The sequence below is a fragment of the Nilaparvata lugens genome, chromosome 13, assembly GCF_014356525.2.
Source record: "Nilaparvata lugens isolate BPH chromosome 13, ASM1435652v1, whole genome shotgun sequence".
NCBI lineage: Eukaryota > Metazoa > Arthropoda > Insecta > Hemiptera > Delphacidae > Nilaparvata > Nilaparvata lugens.
Window position 1 is genome coordinate 17,452,965 of NC_052516.1, and position 23,013 is coordinate 17,475,977.

The 23,013-nt window shown below is 33.6% G+C and overlaps 1 protein-coding gene across 1 annotated transcript; it reads right to left on the reverse strand.

Moving 5' to 3' along the window:
- Positions 1-1,291: 1,291 nt before the first annotated feature.
- LOC111047878 lies at positions 1,292-21,849 on the reverse strand. Its single transcript, XM_039439958.1, has 4 exons — positions 21,742-21,849; positions 20,803-20,928; positions 3,079-3,205; positions 1,292-1,639 (listed from the first exon to the last, which is right to left on the reverse strand). Exons 1-4 carry the CDS (start codon positions 21,745-21,747, stop codon positions 1,485-1,487), a joined length of 414 nt encoding a protein of 137 aa, XP_039295892.1. The 5' UTR covers positions 21,748-21,849; the 3' UTR covers positions 1,292-1,484.
- Positions 21,850-23,013: the final 1,164 nt, after the last annotated feature.

The window sequence follows — 23,013 nt, forward strand, 5'->3', positions numbered from 1 at the left end:
TTTCTTCTTTCGTAATAAATTTTTTATGCTCTCGTACTCCAGAGCGAAGTTCGGTCCCCGATATTGGAATATTATCGTGCGGTTAACTATAGTATAGTCAATACCTACTATCACTTCAGAAGTAGGTTTACTATTACTTCAAAGGTAATAGGTATTTGTATGGTAACTGTAGATCAAACGATTGAATGCTTGCTCTTAACAAAGATTAAATAGAAATCTGTATGAACCCACCTTAACAGTAGTGTTGTTGCGAAGCCGTGAGAGCTATAGCTCAATTCACACAAAAGTGGCATATCTCGCTGATCCGGTGAAGACTTTTTTCACTCCTATTATAAAAGTATGGTACTATGCAAATAGAAGATAGGTGCATGACAACACGACACTTCTGATTGGATTGAACTACATAATAAATTATGTTTATACAAGGTTGGTTAAAAGTATGGAACCAGCTTAATATCTCCTTTACAAGGATATTTGACAATAGGGTCCATTGAGAATCCTATTCGAGTAGAAAAAACTACTTTTCTGTCGCATAAAAATTTTGGTCCGCCTTCTTGGAACCGCCATATCAAATCCGACTCCATTTATTGAATGAGAAGTTCATTTTGGTTGTTATTTATTGAAGTTTTTCGGTTTATCGTTTGATAGTTAGACACCTTGTGAGACCGGACTCCCCGGAAGGTGGTCGGTCCTATAATACATGATTTCGATGCAGAATTCCACGAAAAAATGAATGGCGAAAACCACATATCACAATTTCATACCGTTTCAAAGTTATTCACATTTAAAGATAGGGTACGATTAAGTTAAATCATACAAAAATGAAATAAATGAGAACATTAAAAAACTGACAGATCAAATCGCTGTGTACAAAGTGGGTGGATGCTACTGTAATTCAGTGTTAACTAACACTTATAAAAGTAAAATTTGAAAGTTTGGATTCTTTTATATTATCCATGTACTCATTTATTCAATCTATGTAAGAATTATAGGTATTTATCATAATGTACGATTTATCATACTGTTGTATGATAATCCATCTTTATTTTGAAGATATCACAGTTAGCTTATCAAGAACAACCTAGTTTTTCATATATTTGATTTGAAAGTATACAAATCCAAAATATCTCAACAGAAAAATAGTGCTTCGATATAAAATGTAAATTGTGAAGGAGAAAATCAAAATCCACAGCAGTTTAGAAATGCCCTGCAGTTTCCAAAGTTTCATCATCCTAACCTGAGAAAACCTCACCCTTTAATAATAGACTGGAAGAAAGGATCATCAATCAAGTATTGCAACCTGGTTTATTTTCTGATGTGTCAATTATCACATTCATTCATTTTAATGATCTTTTATCGACAAATTCATGAAACTTCAGAGGAGATATGAATACGTGAATACTTTTTTCCCACTCTGAAGTCCACTTTGCTCTTAACAAGCAGATCAGTTCATATTTAAACCTAAAATGAATCCATTCAATAGCCTAGTATATCCCTAGCAGACAGATTGGCATATGGTTTTGAACTTTACACTCGAATTGAAACGTTCCTGATGTGCAGTCGAGTTTGCCGCATGCGTCCTCACATACCGAGTTCATGCACCATTCATGTTCCGCGCATTCGTTACTGTTAACACAGCCTGGAAAATTGAAAATTCTAAAAATAGAAAGTTGTTCACAGTGAAATCCATGTCTTAATTATGAACACTTATTGAAATAAAAATATGAAATGGAATTTTCATTGATTCCTCTTCACAAACACATAGCAAATTACAATTTAAAAAATAGAAATATCTGTTTTGTAAATAATTGATTTTCACTGAGGCTTGTTCTGGCATAAAGCTGTAAGTCTCTTGTTCTTCTTTCAGCTGAATCGTTTGTTTGGTTGGCAGCCTTCCATCTAAATCTGTCCATTGCTACTCTCTTCCATTGTAAATAGCTCATAGCACCCAGATCCTTCGTCATTTGTCTTAAATACTGTAGCTGGGGCCTCCCACGACTGCTCTGTCCAACTGTACCTTCCAGAATACTTGACGTGAATGCGTCGTGTCCTATTATGTGTAAGCCTCTATATGTTGTAATTTTTCTTATTGATGTAATTCATAATTGAATAATTCAGAGTGAAGTGTAATTTCAAGGTTGGAAGATGAGATTTAACAGAACTTACTGATAAAATAATGAAAAATTGCTTATTCTTCTTCCGGATATCACTTTCTCAGAATCATGGGAAACACTAATAAAGCTTTGAACTCACTGAAGCTTTTCGACTGCGGAAGCTTGAGAATTGTGACTCAATATGGTCAGTCCATAATATTAACATTAGTGTCCTAGCCTCTCTCCATAGACCTTGTCCATAACAAGGTGGTTAACAGAATGGATTTTGGTGATTATACATGTAGAATTGTCCTAATCTATTTTCATCCATTATTTATTTTCATGGATTTATTTTCATTCAGACAAAAGTAGCATAAGGAGACTGCAGTCCAACACTGCAGTCAAATAGTCTAGGCTAACTTAGAGAGTTAGGAATGATTGATTATTCAATATTTTAAACTTAAGATATCCTATTCTTTTATCTGCAAACAGTATTTTTCCACACACATTATATAAAAACTCTTTTTTTTAGTCACCGATTGATATAAATCTTAAAAAACATTACAGTGAAAATTTAGTATCCTCTTATGAAACAATAAAAGTTTGATTTCATAAGATTCATGAGAAATATTTTTTGAAATAAATATTACGATACTTTCCTTAAGCGAGGTATTTTACAGCTCAATGCCCAGATATTAGAGTTTTCGGCTAGGTCTGTTGTTCCTTTCCTGATTATGTATATGATTTGTGTATTTGAGGATGTAGAATAAATAAATTATATGAAAATTGGAATATAATCTATAATATCCTCCTGCAGACGGCACTTTGCCATGGAGAAAAAAACTGACAATGAATTTTATAATTGATTTCTTTTGTATTGCAATTACAGTATTGTGAAATTAAATAAAGGCCATTTTATCATTATTATTGTATAATATGTAAAATTGGATATAATTATTCAAATAAAAATAAAGTTCTGACTCACTTTTTCCAGCTCCAGTTTCCTCAGTTTCATCATCTCCATCAGTTTTAGCAGTTGTAGAATACAACTGATGAGTTAGCAGCCATATGAATATAAATAATTGTTGATATGATAATGATGATAGAAATATCTGCAAGTACAAGTATTTTTTCCATCAAGTATATCAGGAATATCACCAAAATTATAAATGATTTGAAAGATTTTATGCTATTCATTTTTCACAGAATTTTTTATTTGTATCATCAATTCATATCCAAGATGGAAGATTCATTATAAATGGCAGTTACCAACTGCTGGAATATTGAGAAAACAAAGTTTTATTTTTGTCACATCCACATTTATTAGACTTGTACACAGTACTGCAGTCACGTGTTGAAATCAACACATCTCCAGTAACTGTAGTTTGTTTTCATCTACAGCTGGATATGTGTTGATATCAACACGAAACTGTAGTCCTGTGTACAACTCTAATAAATGAGGATGTGACAAAAATAAAACTGTATTCTTTCAATTATGGGAAATTTTACAATATCGATTCTTATCCAAGTAATTTTATCACACTGGAATATTATTAGGCTACTGTATAATAACTATTCCAAATATCCAATGGAAGTTCTATCTTCTGTTGCACTGTGGTTGTTGAAGATTCCTTGTTTTCGTGTATTCTTGTTGTAAATAAGCTTTGCTGTCGAACAAGGGCTGATGAATTCTCCAACCAATATGGCATGATATATCGGATGCTGACCTTCCGTGAGTGACCGAAAAACTATCTCCAATCTATACTCCATACAAAATACCATTTGACTAGGAGGAAAATGCGGTGCAGAGAAATGGAGGGGAGATCAGCCAATTACTGTGATGGATACAGTCATAGGTAGAAGCGCAGATGCCAATTTGTCGATTAGACTCAGTCGACTGAAGGCTTCCAGACAGAAAACTCCCTAAGTTTGATATGAGCGCTTGAATGCTCACGAGAAATTAGAGAATGATGGCCGGTGCTGAACGGCAACTTGGCCGCCGTTGTATCCCTACCTCTGTATGCCTTCTCTGCTGCTAATGTCTCTCCCAAGTCAGAGGTTATTTTGTACAGAGTATAATCACCACTGCCTGGAGGTCATCATCCCTCATCCTCATCTACCACCCCTTTGAACACTCAACTCATTGCCGAAAAATCCTGGATAGCTACTTGATACCTCCTCTACGATATCAAAAATGTGACCCCATGAATTTTGGTCCCTTGAAGACAAGTTTGATTACTTAAGACAGGTTAATTCCAGTTTACACGTGAAGATAGGCTTCATAATGAAAAGTTTATTATTTCAACTTTCGTTATAGGAGCAGACAGTCAACCGCGAACTATGTTATCATTTCCAAAACTCTTAGAACACAAGAATAAGAACTACATTATTGACCAGATTGAAATTGGCAGACGTCAGGGGTCTCGCACGACTTCCAAACAACTGAGCCTTCCCCGGGAAAATTAATTGTCACTAGAAGAGCGTCAACTTCATGAGGGAGCGACAATTTCATGAGAGAGACGCGAATTCGTGAGAGAGTGGTAGCTTCATGACGGAGTGGTAAATTCATAAGAGAGTGTTAACTTCACCAGAGAGTAGTAACTTCATGAAAGAGTGGTAACTTCACCAGAGAGTAGTAACTTCATTACAGAGTGGTAACGTCATGAGAGAGTGGTAACTTCAAGAGAGAGTTGTAAATTTACAAGAGTGAGTGGTAACTTTATGAGAGAGTGGTAGCTTCATGAGAGAGTGGTAACTTTATGAGAGAGTGGTAACTTCATGAGACAGTTGTAAATTTACAAGAGAGAGTGGTAACTTCATTCGAGAGTGGTAACTTTTTGAGAGAGTGGTAACTCCATGAGAGAGAGGTAAATTCATTGGAGTGTGGTAGATTCATGAGAGAGTGGTAGCTTCATGAGAGAGTGTTAACCTCATGAGAGAGAGTTAACTTTACAAGAGTGAGTGGTAACTCCATGAGAGGGTGGTAGCTTCATGAGAGAGTGGTAACTTCATGAGAGAGTGGTAGCTTCATGAGAGATTGGTAACTTCATGAGAGAGTGATAACTTCATGAGAGAGCAACAACTTCATGGCAAAGTTGTAACTTCATGAGAGAGTGGTAACTTTATGAAAGAGATGAAGCTTCATGAGAGAGTGGTAACTTCATGAGAGAATGGTAACTTCATGAGAGAATGTTAACTTCATGGGAGGGTTGTAGCTTCATGGAGAGTGGTACCTTCATGAGTTAGTGGTTACTTCATGAGATAGTGGTACCTTCATGAGTTAGTGGTTACTTCATGAGATAGTGGTACCTTCATGAGTTAGTGGTAACTTCATGAGAGAACGGCAACTTTATGAGAGAGTAGTTGCTTCATGAGAGAGTGGTACCTTCATGAGTTAGTGGTTACTTCATGAGATAGTGGTAACTTCATGAGAGAGTGGCAACTTCATGAGAAAGTGGTAACTTTATGAGAGAGCAGCAGCTTCATGAGAAAGTGCTACCTTCATGAGTTAGTGGTTACTTCATGAGAAAGCAGCATCTTCATGTGAGAGCGACAACTTCATGAGAGAGTGGTACCGTAACTTCATGATTAATACTTAACTGCTAGTCATTTATCCGTTGATATCGTTAACTCATGATGGATGATATTGCCAATTATACTTCATTAAATTTATAAATATATGATAAAATGTATACTCACCATTATTGATCAATATTTCTGGATAAACCTTCCTGGAGCGAGCAGCAGTTTTCACTTATGGTGACAGCTCTTGTAAAAATATACCAATAAGCCTTCTCATCCCAATTTCTCTCTAAACAAGATTTCAATCAAGTGTGGAGGAAATTAAATTGAACAGAAGATTTCAATTGAAGAGAAGATTTCAATTTTCTCCCTACATTCCTCATGGTTATTTCATTTTTGATAACTTTAAAAATACATCTACAAGCCTTTTTGTTCCAATTTGAGTCTGAAGAAATTTTCATTCAAGTGTACGAATATTATTTGATTCATTTTCCAATTTAATTTGTACTAGAAAATGAACATTTGAAAAATAGCAATAAAATATTAAATTTTTCAATTACGAATTAAAGCAGATAATTAGATTGGATCTTCAAATATAAAAGGTCGTTATCTAGGGTCGAATAACTATAATGATTGAACTTCATGAAGAAGTAATTCAAAACTTGAATCAATTGCGTATTGAAATATGATTCCTTTAAAATTATCCCCCCACTTGTGTTTTGCAAGAATTGACAGGGGAAATAAGGATTCTCTATCAAATCAAAATTCCCCACATTCGATTCACTCGATTGAAAATTTGTTTAGACTTAAATTGGGATGTAAAGGCTTTTCGAAGTGTATTTTCACTGTTATCATAAATGAATTAACTTTGTGAAATGTGAAAAATAAAATTAAAATCTTCTTTTTAAGCATTTCTCCTCCACACTTATTTGATAATTTTCTATGGAGGGAAATTGGAATGGGAAGGTTTATTTTGGTATATAATTGCAAGAACTAACACTATAAGTGAAAGTTTTCCCAGTGCTCCTCTCAGGAAGGTTTATCCGAAAATTGATAAATAATGGTGAGTTTACATTACATCATTGATTCAAAATTTTTAAGAAGAATGAATTGACGATATCAATTGGTCAATAACGAGCAGTAGAATATTGATCATGGAGTGACCATTTCTTTCTTCAATTTGTTGTTTCTAATCATTTTTTTGTCACTTCAATTGATAAACTCTACATTTCGAAAAATTAATAATGATGTCATTTTTGATGGATGAGAGAAGTTCAAGTAAATTCCGATATTCAACTCTAGATTCACCCTTGATGTAGGCTGAATGCTTTTAATGTATTTTTCTTGGCAAGAGAAGGAATTAGAAGAGATTAAACTAATGAAACATTGAACCTTTCCTATTATATAAATTCTAACACAACTGATAATAAGTCTTTGATGGTGAGAGTCTCAATTAAGTTTGAAAAATTTCCTTGTACTTGCAGATATTCCTATCATCATCATCATCATTTCTGCAATTATTCATATTTATATGGCTGATGACCTATCAATTGTTTGCGACAAATGCTCTTCCATCTCCTGAAGATGATCTGAAAAATCTTGACAAAAGTGAGTTGGAAATTGATTTTCTATTTAAAAAAGTATTTTGTCAGAGTGATATTTTTCAAATTTAATGACATAATTTAAGAGATATTTCAAAATTAATAAAACTCTTATCGACATCCTTGTCATTCTCAACTGTTCTCTTTTCAAATCATGAAATGAGAATAAGAAATTGAGAATGATATACAAGTCGAAACTAGACAAAAATTTCAAGGGTACCAGTTATTTTCTATGATTATTAATATAATAATCCTATCACATTAAGCGAGCAATTTCTGTTTATAGTTCATATTTTTATATCTGGTTATTTATGCTCAACGGATCTCAAAAACGGCTTTAACGATTTTCACAAAATTTGGAACGTAGTAGGTTCATGATAAAAAAATTCGATTGCACTAGGTCTCATCCCTGGGAAAACTCGCTGAAGGACATGAAAAGGATAACAATTATTCATCCTTGGAGAAACATATGATAATTTCGTCGTCTGTCGAAACAGAAGATGCGTGTGTGGGAGAGAAACAGAATTATTTCCAGCTGTGTAATCAATCAGCGAGAAATATTATCTAGAAATTCTAATCGACTTGATCAAAATAATCTGATTTGTTGACATGACATGATAATCATTCTAAATTAGAGAATATCATAACATTCAAAGTCAATCATTATTTCACAGTTTTGAGTGATTAGTGAGTGTTATTTTGTTATTCAATTTGGTTTGTAAACAATCTAAATTAGAACTTTTATGTTTTCAAATATTTGGACTGAAAATTTGACCTGAATTCAAGTGTATGGTACATAACCTACTTTTTGGAATAGGCCTATTTATAGTCTAGTGTATAAATAAAAATTCGGGGAAGACACAGTTTTGGGCTGTGCCTGTTAGTCCTTCCCCAATTATTTTGAAGAATTGAGTTCTGTTTATCAATATAGTTATTTGTGCAACTAGTGCGCAAAGTGACAGTTTGCTGCACCAAAAGAAAAGTTTACTTGGTTTCTTGAGTGCAGCAGAGGAACTTTGTGCACCTATTTCACATTTAATTTTTCCTACAGTTACCATTGAATATGAAAAGTGGGTAATTATGGATAAAATGATGGCTGAAATCCATCAAATGTTTGTGTGTGTGTGATGCTGTTATTAATAACAACCTAAATTAATTTAAAAATTAATAATCCAATTGAAGTTGAAAATTCACAGCCAAAGTTCTCATCTTTATTCATTCAAGAATCAGAAAAAATACAGATAAAACAAAAAATTGCATTCAAAATACACGCCAACAGCATGGCTGAATGGCTGAACCGACAAGCGCGCGACCTAGCGGGAAGAATCGTACCTAACTTCGTTTCATCCAACTAAAAACAGTATTCAGATATTTAGACATGGTTAACTTATACTAAATTACCGAAAAATAATAAAGTAAACTAAAAAATATTCATTAAATAACATAGACAACAGAAAATATCTATTGTAGTCTATTCTAATGTTATTTTATTAATTTTATTGACATGGATTTCGAACGGTAATTATTTAACCTGAAAATTCGAATTTCATAATGTGTGTTTGCTACATTTCTCATTGCTTATAGTTGAAATAATTATCACTGTCAATAGAAAATAAACATTATTTATTATTAAATGATGATAAGTTATTATTTAATTATGATTTAGATAAACAGAATTCTTGTTTTGGATTTCTAGATTGGGATCTTATCATAAATGTAGGGTAGCCATTGAAATGATTCTTATATAAATCTAACCACAGTCATTGTTACCAACATAATTTTTGTTTTCGTGCACTAATCCTCCATATAACCCACCAACTATTTTGTGTTGCCATGTTGCAAATGTGGAGTGCAGGAAAAATTTTTCCCGCACTAGAGCGGAAAAGTGATTCTTTGCGTTCTGTAATCAGTGCAGGAATGGCCACTTTTCAAGGTAACTGTAGGAAAAATAAATAACGATCGTAGCTCGGAGCTCCGATATTAATTATTATATTATGATTATTATCTATGACTATCATTTTCTAGACAAAGTAGGTACCATAACCATATCAAAATACTTCATCTTTGTTATAAAAAAGCCTATTCCAACAAATAATTCTCATGGATTTTCTAAAATTGAACTGTATAGATTTATATCAGTGCATATACTTGATCTCCAATGCGATGTCACCAACCTTTCCGGAGTTTATATAGAATCTCACATATCAAACAAAAAAGTTTTTTTCTGTGAAAAAATACTTTTCAAAAATGAGAGATTAAATATGAGATCCAACTATTACAATGAATCATTATTAACTTTGCAGTTGGCTCATACTTTTAGACTGCACTTCTCCTTCCTACTGCTACTTTATTCTGAATAGAAATAGATTAATATTAAAGTAGGTTATAAAATAGAAATAGATGTGGTCAATTCTACATGTATAATTTGATATAATAAATAATATCCGATTCATCATCTTGTTGTGGACAAGGTCTATGAAAAGAGTTTAGATCACCAATGTTAATTTTTATGGAGTGGCCATATTGAGTCATAATATTATTCATGCTTCATGCTCCAGTCATCAAATGGTGCCTCTATATTGGGAAGTCTCATGATTCTGAGAGAAGTGATATTCAGAAAAAGAATATTTTTCACAATTTTATAAGAAAGTGTGATAAATTTTATGTTTCAATCACAAAATCAGACTTCATTCTGTAGTCTCAAACCTGGGTTAGATCAACGTAACCTAACCACAGTCATTGTTACCAACATAATTTTTGTTTTCGTGCACTAATCCTCCATATAACCCACCAACTATTTTGTGTTGCCATGTTGCAAATGTGGAGTGCAGGGAAATTTTTCCCGCACTAGAGCGGAAAAGTGATTCTTTGCGTTCTGTAATCAGTGCAGGAATTGCCACTTTTCAAGGTAACTGTAGGAAAAATAAATAACGATCGTAGCTCGGAGCTCCGATATTAATTATTATATTATGATTATTATCTATGACTATCATTTTCTAGACAAAGTAGGTACCATAACCATATCAAAATACTTCATCTTTGTTATAAAAAGCCTATTCCAACAAATAATTCTCATGGATTTTCTAAAATTGAACTGTATAGATTTATATCAGTGCATATACTTGATCTCCAATGCGATGTCACCAACCTTTCCGGAATTTATATAGAATCTCACATATCAAACATTTTTTTCTGTGAAAAAATACTTTTCAAAAATGAGAGATTAAATATGAGATCCAACTATTACAATGAATCATTATTAACTTTGCAGTTGGCTCATACTTTTAGACTGCACTTCTCCTTCCTACTGCTACTTTATTCTGAATAGAAATAGATTAATATTAAAGTAGGTTATAAAAATAGAAATAGATGTGGTCAATTCTACATGTATAATTTAAAATAATAAATAATATCCGATTCATCATCTTGTTGTGGACAAGGTCTATGAAAAGAGTTTAGATCACCAATGTTAATTTTTATGGAGTGGCCATATTGAGTCATAATATTATTCATGCTTCATGCTCCAGTCATCAAATGGTGCCTCTATATTGGGAAGTCTCATGATTCTGAGAGAAGTGATATTCAGAAAAAGAATATTTTTCACAATTTTATAAGAAAGTGTGATAAATTTTATGTTTCAATCACAAAATCAGACTTCATTCTGTAGTCTCAAACCTGGGTTAGATCAACGTAACCTAACCCAACCTAACCTAATCTAACTTATATTTTCATGTTAATAAGTGTTCACCATTTTGAGATGGATTCCACTGTGGACAACAAATTTTTGGAATTTTGATTTTTTTCAGCGTGTCGTATCGATGATGAATGTGCAGACGATGAATGGTGTATTCAATCGTATTGTAAGCAGCTACCAACTAATGAATTGCCGGACACCGTTTGGCGAAGCCCAACAAAAAAGTAAAGCTACAAATCATCAGCCAATGTGTTACTATCCTGAACTAAAATACACTTGATAAAATTATCATTTTCATGGGTGATCAGGATCAAAAATTTACATTGTTCTTATAGATTAAACAACTCTCAAATTGAAACAACCATATATGCTAGTATATTAATATTATTGAACAAGATTCCCAACTCATTTACATTTAGTACCTAATGCTGGAGGGAGGTCATGAGAATCAATACCATACACACCAAAGCTTCTCCAACTGCTCACTCTGAGAGAGACTGTCTTGTTTTTCCATTTGAGAACCAGAGGTGTATCCTATACTATTAAACGAGCAATTTCTGTTTATATCCTATACTATTAAACGAGCAATTCCTGTTTATATGTTCATATGTTTGTATCTTGGATCTCAAAAACGGCTCTAACGATTCTCACGAAATTCAGAGCATAGTAGGTTTATAATATAAAAATTAGATTGCACTAGGCCTCATCCCTGGGAAAACTCGCTGAAGGACACTAAAAGGATAATTATTATTCATCCTTGGAAAAACAGCTGATAATAATTATTGAATGAAAAAGACTAAGAAATTATCAAAAAACCACTGATTTATTGAGATCTGTTTATCAGAGATTGACAATGGTGTAATAACCGAAACCGGTCTTTCTAATTATCAATAAATCAGTGGTTTTTTGACAATTTCTTAGTCTTTTTCATTCAATATGAATAATTACCACAATATCAACTTCTCAACTACACAAAAAGTGATAATAATTATTTCGTCGTCTGTTGGAAGTGAGTAAGCGAGTTCATGTGTGTGGGACTGTGTCAAAATTATGACTCAGCTGTTGAACTTTTGTAATCATTCAATCAGGTACTTAGTGCCGGTTGCAAAAAAGCCGGGTTATTTTCAATCCTGATTAATTCCAGTAGATCCATCTTTTTGAAATGGTCTTCTCTGATTTGGTCCACGCGAGATTAATCAGAATTAAAATTTAACCGGATTTTGTGCAACCGGGCCTTTGTGTGGGAAATTTTGCATTCCTCTGGGAATGAAACCCGATATACTGTGATTAGATAGAATATTTTTGTATGAGCTATGAATGTTATCATTAATAACAAGCAAGTGCTTGTCTGCAGATGGAAATTGGGATTTTCGTTTGATAATAATATTAAGTAAAGGATTATTATAATTTCTTCTTTCGTAATAAATTTTCTATGCTTTTGTACTCCAGATCGAAGCTCGGTCCCCGATATTGTACATTAATCTACCTACATTATTCTGTTAACACTATTTCTATGTATCTAACACGACATGCAGTCAGATATTAATAATATAATATTTATTTTTGATATAATAAATATATAATATAATTAATAATTATAATATTTGACTGCATGTCGTGTGAAATACATAGCTAAATTACATCGCAGCTCGGAATGGATCAAGAAACCATTATCATTACCTTTGTTCATCTTTCTACAATTTCCAATATCAGAGCAAAGCTCTGCCCTGTTTATTTAATCAGCCTGGTTGTTCATACAAAATCAGAAATCTACGAATAATAATATGATAGCAGTGATAGCGGGAATCCATCCATCAAAGCATAATATTATGTTTGTTTCTCAACCTTTAATCCATGCTCCAAGGCCTTGTCAGATCGATTCCACTACCGTCGCGATATTTCAAAAATCTCTCACTGTCTTATCAACAGCTATATTCAGGTCAGAGGTCGCTTAGAAGGCGGTAGTACCGCTGGTTCCACGCACTAACACTTGCTGAGAGATTTTCCTCAGCTGATGCGAAGCAAGCCAATCTGATTTTTCATCTATAATTTATATAAAAGCGAAATGGCACTCACTCACTGACTGACTGACTGACTCACTCATTCGCAGAACTAAAAATCTACCGGACCAAAAACGTTCAAATTTGGTAGGTATGTTCAGTTGGCCCTTTAGAGGCGCACTAAGAAATCTTTTGGCAATATTTTAGCTCCAAGTGTGGTTTTTAAGGGTTTGAAGTTCGTCTTTTAGCATGTATATTAATCTTATTCTCTTAATTACAATTGAAAAATGTCCATACCATATGTTAATATAGAACTATAATCTAGAGAGAGTACCTCTTCGAAACAGTTGTTAACTGGTAACTAAATTAATAATTTTGTCAGGTTGGCATTAAGTTGAGTTGACTTTGTTAGGTTGGCACCAAGTTGAAGATTAAAATGCATTAATTCAATATTATATTACTAGCCGTCAGGCTTGCTTCGATCGCCATATCCGTTTAGCCAGACGTTTAGTCTGGACCCCCGACTGGATCGTCCTAGCATGTATGATAAAAATCCTCAAATGAAAAATGCAGGCGAGCGAAGCGAGCCTGCTGATCTCCCTCTTGGACGATCCAGTCGGGGGTCCAGGGGGCGGAGCCCCGATATGGCGAGCGAAGCGAGCCTGACGGCTAGTATTTGAATATATGGAAAGATATTTTCATAAGAAACACATGCATACAGCTACGTTTCCCCGAGTCCTTCACTAGTCGCTACCAGTGACTATAGAATGAAACATTTCATTAGTATGGTATGTTACATATTACTTTACATTACATGAGTATAGTATGTTACATTCTATACCCACTATACTCCGTTCAAATAAACTTCGGACTTGGGATGGACATGCGCAACAGATAAGGCATACAGCGGCAGGGATACAACGGTGGCTATGTTACCGTTGTGTACCGGCCAGCGTTCTCTAATTTCCAGTGAGTATTCAAGCGCTCATTTTAAGCTTAAGAAGTTTCCTCTCTGCAATCACAGACTCGACTGACTCTATTGGACAAATTGACAACTACGCTTCCACCTATGACACAAACTTTCACTGCAATTGGCTGATCTCTCTCCATTTCTCTGCGCCGCGAATTCCTCTGAGTCTGAAGAAGATTTTCATGGAGTATAGAGGAGGAAGAGATCAGATTATTATACGTAGATAATCTGAGTTTGGGGTCAAAATAATATGGAATACAACTGTCAAATGGATTAAATAACCTCAATTTTAAGTTATAGAAATGTTTTTTAAGATGTGCTTACTTCAATTTAAGATACTGAAGTTGATTCTTCAATCACTGAATATATGAAAAATCCATGGTTGCTAATGAATTTATAAATTATGAATGGGATTTTATGTACTTTGCTCTTATTTGGACAGTACATAGTATAAATTGGAAATGGGACAGTTTTGGGCATGAGCCTGTAGTGCCTTTCCTCATGTTAAGTATGTGTACACAATGTGATAAATAAATAAATAAATAATTCACGTGTTCAATTATTGTGGCCTATTGTTGACGACTTGAATTTCTATGATTATCCAACAGAGTGCAGTATATGCTCATAGCTCGTACAGAGACTATAGAAACATTTATTTTGTAATGGGTATGATATTGAAATAAATCTATTTATTGGGTTAATTAAAAAAAGTGTAGAATCAGGACTTTACGATGAGACTTCAGTGATCTTGTAGCTGAATTTTGTGTGTAAATTTCTATCGTGGGAAAATTACTTTTCAGCAGAATTTTCTCACATTAAGATTTTGCTATTTTGCATCCGGGAAGACTCCTTTCCTACCCTGACAACGACAGACTGTTGTCTTCCCGATATTATTCTACAGACTCTGTCTGTGAAAAATCTTTTCTATCCTCTCATAATAGTCGACATACTGACTATTAATTTAAAAGCGTTTCGGACGATTGAGAGTGATTCCCATACCCTTAAGGGCAGTCACAGAGTACGGTATGATTGTTAGTACCATTATATTATCTAGCTCATGCTTAAAACCCTCGAATGACCGAGTCCTCAATTATTTATTTGAAGTAGAGAAATGTATGAAGTTCACGCTACCATCGTAAACAGTTAGAATTCCAGACAAACAGTTAGCAAAATCTTATAGACAGTTTAGAATGATGCAATGAAATGATACAGATTATTTGTTTTTCAAATTTAAATTGGATTGATTCATTTAATGAAATTTAGAAGTGATTAGAATGCAAAAATTTTTTTATTAATAAAGTCCCATGTCTCGCACTTTAATATTCTAGAGATCTCTCTCTCTTGTTTTTGGAACAAATGACTGAAACTGTCCAGCCCTAGAACGATCACATGACAACCATCCCACCAATACAAACCTAAAAACCTGTTATAGAATAAATTGTACATATAAATATTATATAAACTCATGTTATTTCAATTATTCACTGCTTACTGCTGTATATTTCTAAAAGTTGATTACCCTGATCTACTTTCAGCCTACTCCAGTTTATTAATCAAGAATAGAATAGAATAGAATAGAAAAATGCTTTTATTCTCCATTAAACTATAAATATACAATAAGTAAACACACATTTACGGCTTGATCACACGATCGCCAGCCGGAAAGTCGGAAAACATGCGATTGTGGAAAATACATGAATATGATCCAAGTGTATAGTAAAATACAGAAATTATGCGAAATAATGATGAATCAAGTAGTCACACAGTAAGCAATATAATGTATAGTGTAATGATCTAGTCAGTAACGTGAGTGAATATACAATGAGAAAGGTTGAATCCTCAAATTGAAACCAACTCAAAATAAAAAACAAGGCTTGAACTAAAATAAACAGAATGTTGAAGAGAGCAGAAAATAACAATTACAAGTGATACCAAAAATCAAGTAGTGAGTGCCTCGACAAAGTAGCCAATGATAGCTCTACCAATTAAATTCCTGGGTGAGAACATGTCTGTAATTCCAGGCTTCTCTACAGTAAGAGGCTAGTTTCTTCCAATCTTTGCTGTTCATGTACATAGTAAACTCTCCCCTTGATTGTTCAACAACACCAAACCATTTCTTCCTCCATTCCTTCAAACAAGGGCATCGAGCAATGAAATGGAATGCATCCTCAGCCTCCTTCAGATTGCACATCGAGCAAATATAGTTCCCATTAGCTACCCAAGGTTTATAGTTCAAATGGATTTAGCTCACCCCTTGCCTTGAAAATCCACCTCATAACCCACATTTGGGTGTCCTTTCCAATGTATTTCTTGTCACTTAGCTCAAAATCGAGAGTCCTGTACAACGCATGAAACCGTCCCGCTCGTGCTTCACCTATAAATTTATTTCTGTGAAACATTTGCAGAACAGACAGTATGCTCTGGAAAGACTCCCTCCAACTTATCACGTTCTCCAAAGAAAGATTAATATTCAAGTTTACCCTATCACAAACGACCTTCCACTCCCTGAACCAAAAGCACTTATCTCTTACTACTTGCTGAGCTAAAATTTTTGGTAGTCTTTCATCTTCCATTTTCATGATTTGTGAAATGTAATTAAAATGCAACCTGAGGCAGTATTCAGAGAGAGGAGTTAGTCCTGTTTCGATGAAGAGCATATAATAATTGGGCGTATTTATGGGTAGAGCAAACACTTTTTTGATGAAGAAGCGCTGCAGTTTTTCAATATTTTCGTACTGTTTACAACCCCATACTTGAGCCCCATAACATAAGACTGTCCTAGCGCATGCCTTAAATAATTTACATTTAGAAGAAAAGTCGACCCCATTACCATTCAGCATTCCTCCCCAAGCCAGATTCAAACCTAATTTTGCTTTAGACAGTTTATCACTCAGATGCTTTTCAAAACTAAGGGTGGGTGTCAGAACTACTCCCAAATATTTATATTCCTTCACGCATTCGATTCTCTCTCCCTTGTAGAACCATTTTTCGTACCTGCTCAATTTTCCTCCGTTTTTGAAAACCATTATTTTTGATTTATTCAGATTGACCTTCAAGTTCCACATTTCGCAATATCGTTCCAGATTATTTATCATATATTGGAGGCCAGTTGGAGAATCCGATAATATGGCAATATCATCCGCTTATAGCAACACTCGAATCTTCATACCTGCGATTAACAACCCTCCCCCCAGCTCATCATGCAAGTCATTCATAAAAAGTGAAAAAAGCAACGGACTCAATAAACAACCCTGTCTTAAGCCTGACCTAGTCTCAAAACTTTGAGTCAGCCTCTCAGAGCACCAGACGCCAGCTGAAGTACTCGAGTTATTATCATTTAATGCTTTAATAATATTTAACATTTTAGTTGATAATCCTAAACAACTTAGTTTGTAAAATAATGCTTTCCTATCAATAGAATCGAAAGCCGCTGAGTAATCGACGAAGAAACAATACAATTTACCTCTTTTTTTAGCTAATCTTAGACTCGCGATAGATGTCAATGAAAATATATTATCCATTGTTGAGTAGCCTTTACGGAATCCCGTCTGAAACTCATTTAGAATCTTGTTTTCTTCGACCCACTAATTGAGTCTATTCAATATCAAACCCGCGAAAATCTTAAAAAAAGTTGTAAGAAGACTAATTCCTCTGTAGTTGCTCACTTCATCGCTAGCACCTTTCTTGAACAACGGAAAAATTATGGCGAACTTGAAACTACTTGGTACTCTGCCCAATGTGAAAATCATATTGAATAACTCTAGTAATTTATCTAGCATGACGTCTGGAGCATTCTTATAATACTCGAACGGTATTTGATCTTCTCCTGGAGCTTTATTATCTTTAACTGATCTCAATACATTTTTCACCTCTTCCATAATAAAATCTGAGTCTAAGCGATTATTTACAATGTAATGTTCTGCGTATGAGCGTGGTAGCGCAAATAATTCAGTGTTAAGAAGGTCTCTGAAATAATTCACCCAATCCTTAGGACTTATAGAGTTATTCAATATTCTAGGTCTTCTTTTTAATTTATTCATAGCCTGCCAAAAGACTTTGGGGTTTGAGGCTGACGAGATAGTGTTCAAAAGAGCTTTCTGATAACTTTGACGCTTTTCTTCACACAATTTTTTGAATTTATTTTTCTCACATATATACATTTCTCTCGCACGATCATTATTGATACGCCTATACAATCTCAAAAGAGATAACACTTTGTTTCGGGCTCTCCAACAATCATTGTCGAACCATTCTTGCTTTCTTTTGAACTTTGTTCGACCTTGACCGTTACCGAGAGATAGACCTACTTCTCGAATTATTTCAGTAACAGTTTGGCATGCCAGCTCTACGTCTTCACCTATACACAAGTTATTTATCGACCGTCCCATCTTATCTCTTATCTTGAATCTTGAATCTTGAATCTTGAATCTTGAATCTTGAATCTTGAATCTTGAATCTTGAATCTTGAATCTTAATCAATGATTTGATCTTATCTTCTCATATAATTATTTTATTTTATTAATTTTCTCTTTTTCTTTCTCTTGAATATTCATATTAATTGAAACTTTTAAAATATTTTCATTTATAAATAAATCTTCAGTTGAATTGATGAAATTAACGTTTTGGTAGAGAGTTAGTGGGAAGGATATCTTGAATATTCTTTCCGAAGAATGGACATTGATATGTCCAAAGCTCCGCCAATTTATGTAGATGCATAACAATCTTATCTTTAGTTATTACGAATTGCTTTTTTCGTATCATGTACAGTTCAATAATTATTTTCTCAGTCTATATTATGTAAATTCATCTATAATTTTGCTGTATTGTAAGCTATTTTATATAAGTGTATAGGCGAGTATATATTGTAATCTACATAAAGTACTCAATCAATCAATCAATCTCAACCCTCATCTGGGGGCGGTTACAATTTACAGTCACTGTAATAGCTCAAGTTCTTCTTATGAACATTATCATAGCCGATAGCCAGTCACACTTTTCAATCACATGAAAGAGAAGAATTTATTTATTGCTTCATACAGTGTATGATTACAAAGCTTTTGGAAAATCTCCACAAAAATGAACAGAAACAGTTTTTCACACAACAAAACTAATATAGATTTCCATATTATTCTTTCTACTAGGAAACAAACTAATGTAGGAAAACAAAAATGTTTGACCTCAATAATAAATCATGAACATTATCTTTTCATTAATTATTGTAGATAGTTTAATCGAAACTGTCAACACAATCTAACTCATGATTTTCAACTTTGCATCTAAGAAAGCCGCAATCATGGCCTTCGCATGGGTCCTCACAATACAAGTTCATGCACACTCTATCATCATTGCAGTCTTCACTCATTTTGCAGCCTGAAAAATTGAAAATTATAAAAATTATTGAGAGTGAAATCCAAGTCATAACGATAAACACTTATCAAAATAGAAATATAGGTCCACACCCACCCCCTTATTACAGTGGGTAGGGGTGGAGACTTTTGATATGTTTACCTCTCAACTCCTCACTGCCCTCAACAGAACTACTGGGTCGAAACTTGTCTTCCAAACTTCTCCTTCCAAACCCTTTTTTGAGCATTCATTGCTTGGGTGAAATTAGATAAAACTATTTTATATAAAATTGTTTTCAGTGGGTGAAAGGTATAAAGTTATAATAGCAGTAACAAAGCATTCGACATCATTACCGGATAATGACAATGTATTTGAGCCATTTTCTGTAATTTTTACGAGTTGAGGTAGTGTAAATGACCAACCAATCAATTAATAAATGATCAAATAATAATTACTGTAATACCTTCAAAATGTAATTATCACATTTATAATAATGGAATTAGTAAAATCAAGGACGAGTAATGAAACATTATCAATAAAAAAAAGGAATTGTATTGAGTCTATATATGAATGAGAAATGGCACTCACTCACTGACTGACTGACTCACTCACACGCAGAACTAAAAATCTACCGGACCAAAAACGTTTAAATTTGGTAGGTTTGTTCAGTTGGCCCTTAAGAAGCGCACTGAGAACGGATTTGGAAAAATTTCCAATGATACGCCCAAAATCTGAGTTTTCAGCGGTTTTTTTTTGCGTTTTCTCAGCTTTATCGAGAACAAATGAACAGAAAATGTTCAAATTTACTACAGAAGCTCAGCTAGGGTGTAATAATGTTGTGCTAGAAGGAATTTGAAATAACGCCAAAGATACGCCCAAAATTAGCGTTTTTCCATCGTTTTTTTAGCGTTTTCTCAGCTTTATCGAGAACAAATGAACAGAAAATGTTCAAATTTAGTACAGAAGCTCAGCTAGGGTGTAATAATGTTGTGCTAGAAGGAATTTGAAATAACGCCAAAGATACGCCCAAAATTAGCGGTATTTTTGCGTTTTCTCAGTTCTTTCATCAAGTAATAGACAGAAAATGTTCAAATTTGGTACAGAGGTTTAGGTAGGGTCTGAAAATTTTGTGATGAGGTGACTTTAATATTTCATCAAAGATACGCCCAAAATCTGCTTTTTTCCAACGTTTTTCCTCAGCTGTTCTGCGTTTAATCAGTACTTTGACTTTCTGATGGAATGAAGCATGCTTAAATGAAAAATGCAGGTGATCGAAGTGAGCCTGCTGATCTCATTTTTGGACAATCCAGTCGGGGTTCCAGGAGGCGGAGACCCCTGGCTAGACGGATATTATAATATGAAATTCAAATAATGGAAATTATTTTGACAATATTCCAAAGTGAAAATTGCTTAACATCAAGAAATTTGTTGCATACTTTTACATCTCATAGTTGTCAATGAATTAACTGATAATTATCTCAACAGTCTTTTAAATAATTAAAAATAATAGAATGATAACCCTGTTTGACCTCCTTGTTCACCTTCTTTTCCCCCTCCTCCTCCTCTCGCTACTTACTAAGTTTTGGAAGAGCTCCACCCAAAAGTCCCAATTTTGTGTTTTCGCTAAGAGAATAGGCTCCATTATTTTCATTTCCTCCTCCATAGTTGTAACCATGTTGTCGATATTCATAATTATTGTTTCCTGAAAAAAGTTTATTAAAAATAATTTTCAAGAATAATAATTATTCAATCTTCCATAATTTTTTGTCCCATCAATTAATGATGGAATTTGATTTCTTTATGACCGTCATGCATCCACTTCTTCTAAAAGGTTCTTATTGTCAGCATGTATATGGCAACAGTGTGCCATATACAAAATATAATATAAAATATATTAAATATAATATATATTTTCAACAGTGCACTTGGCAACACCTATAGTGAGGTCCACGTTATAATTACAGTAAAGAAAGATAGGAGAAAAACGTTGCCGATCCTATGTCTTGTCAATGCTTCTATAGACGGTCGCTAATACAGGTCTATTGATGTAATATTAACGGTTCATTCTCGTTTAAAATTATCAATTATATTTTATCAAACAATATATTATATTTTTCAATAATTTCATAATGAATTTCCATAATTAAGATAAAATATTCTGTTAATAGCGCTATCCGCTTTCGTGAATGATAGACAAGGATAGCAATACCATTGCCAATCAAACAGTGCCATTAAAACGTGGACTTCAGTATAGTCACGATAATGGAAGGATGACGAGCATGCATATTAATTTTTGGAATTGTTTCAACGTATTCTTGTTCCAATGGCTTTGGAAGACTCGCGACTCATCGTTCAGTGTGAAAAATCATTCAAAGAATGAGAATTCATTCAGAGTTATGACCATTTTTGTATTTTCAAGTGAATTGGAATTATCTTCCAAAAACAGGAGACCAGAAAGGATATCAAGAATTATTCTGAAATTGTGGGACAAGTGGGACAATAAATGAATACTAACCATCATTCCATAAACATCGCAGTATAAATTCTTAGCCTCGCCAAAAGATGCAATATTAAAACTTTCAATAAACTTATTTAATCAATATTATTGATCCGAAATAGTATTCTAATTTCTTTACTCAAGCAGCATGGTTAAAAAATTGATGGATTTGACAGTTGAAAGAGTATCTAGTGATTGAATACTCCTCTTTAGAGTAGTGGGATATGGTAACGCTTATTAGTATTTCAATTGAATTGAATTATTTTTTCAATGGAGAATCAAACCAACTAGATCTCTGGTTGAGTTAGTTGACCGAATTGAAAATTGAAGGAGAGAATTAAACTAGAACATAAAATATACAAGGTTGTAATCTAGGGTCGAATAGCTCTAATAATTATAGTTTATAAATAGTGATTGAAAACTCTAGTAAAATGATATCTCTTTAAAAAAAACTCCTCCACTTATGCTATGCAAGAGTTGAAAGGAGAAATGAAAATCTCATTTTCAATTTATTTTCCTCCACACTTGATTGAAATTTTCTTTGCAGAGGGATTGGATTAGGAGGATTATTGGTATATATAATCGAAAAAACAGTCAACATAAGTAAAAACTGCTTCTTTCAAGAAAGTTTTTTTTCAAAAGTTCATTTAAAATGGTAAGTTGTCATTTCATCATTGATTTAAAATTTCTCAAGAAGAATGAATCAACAATATCATTTAGCAATATCAATGGGTGAATGACGAGTAGTAGATATTTTACATGGGGAGGTTTTTTCGCCTATTTTGTCACTTTCATATGTAAACTTCACGTTTGGTAGGATCCATAAGGAAGTAAGTCTGGATAGATAAGAGAAATTCACGTGAATTATCTGACATGCATTTATAATAGACTTTTATAGTAGTTCATGTTAATGCTCCTGATCAATTTCACTAGACAGATGAATGAATTTGAATAGATGATAGAAAAGAACATATTGTAACAAGATAAAAGTATAGAACCTTTCGAGTGATAAAAATTTGGTAATTTGCCTGATATTGAATTATTGATGAATTTCTAATATAATTTGAAAAATTATTTGTACTTGCAGATATTCCTGTCATCATCATCATCATTTCCACAACTATTCATATTTATATGGCTGATGTCTCATCAATTGTATGCGACAAATGCTCTCCCATCTCCGAGACGTATATATCATGAGAAAGATCTCGACAAAAGTGAGTTAAAACTCGATGAATTTATTGAATATTACATTTCATATACTAATTTCAACAAATAATTCTTATGAAT

Coding starts and splice junctions, on each gene's coding strand:
- LOC111047878 (XM_039439958.1), bottom strand. Junction 3,206..20,802: donor TGGAGCTCTTCCAAAACTTA/GTAAGTAGCGAG, acceptor TTGTACTTGCAG/ATATTTCTATCATCATTATC. Junction 1,640..3,078: donor GGAAACTGGAGCTGGAAAAA/GTGAGTCAGAAC, acceptor TCAATTTTCCAG/GCTGTGTTAACAGTAACGAA.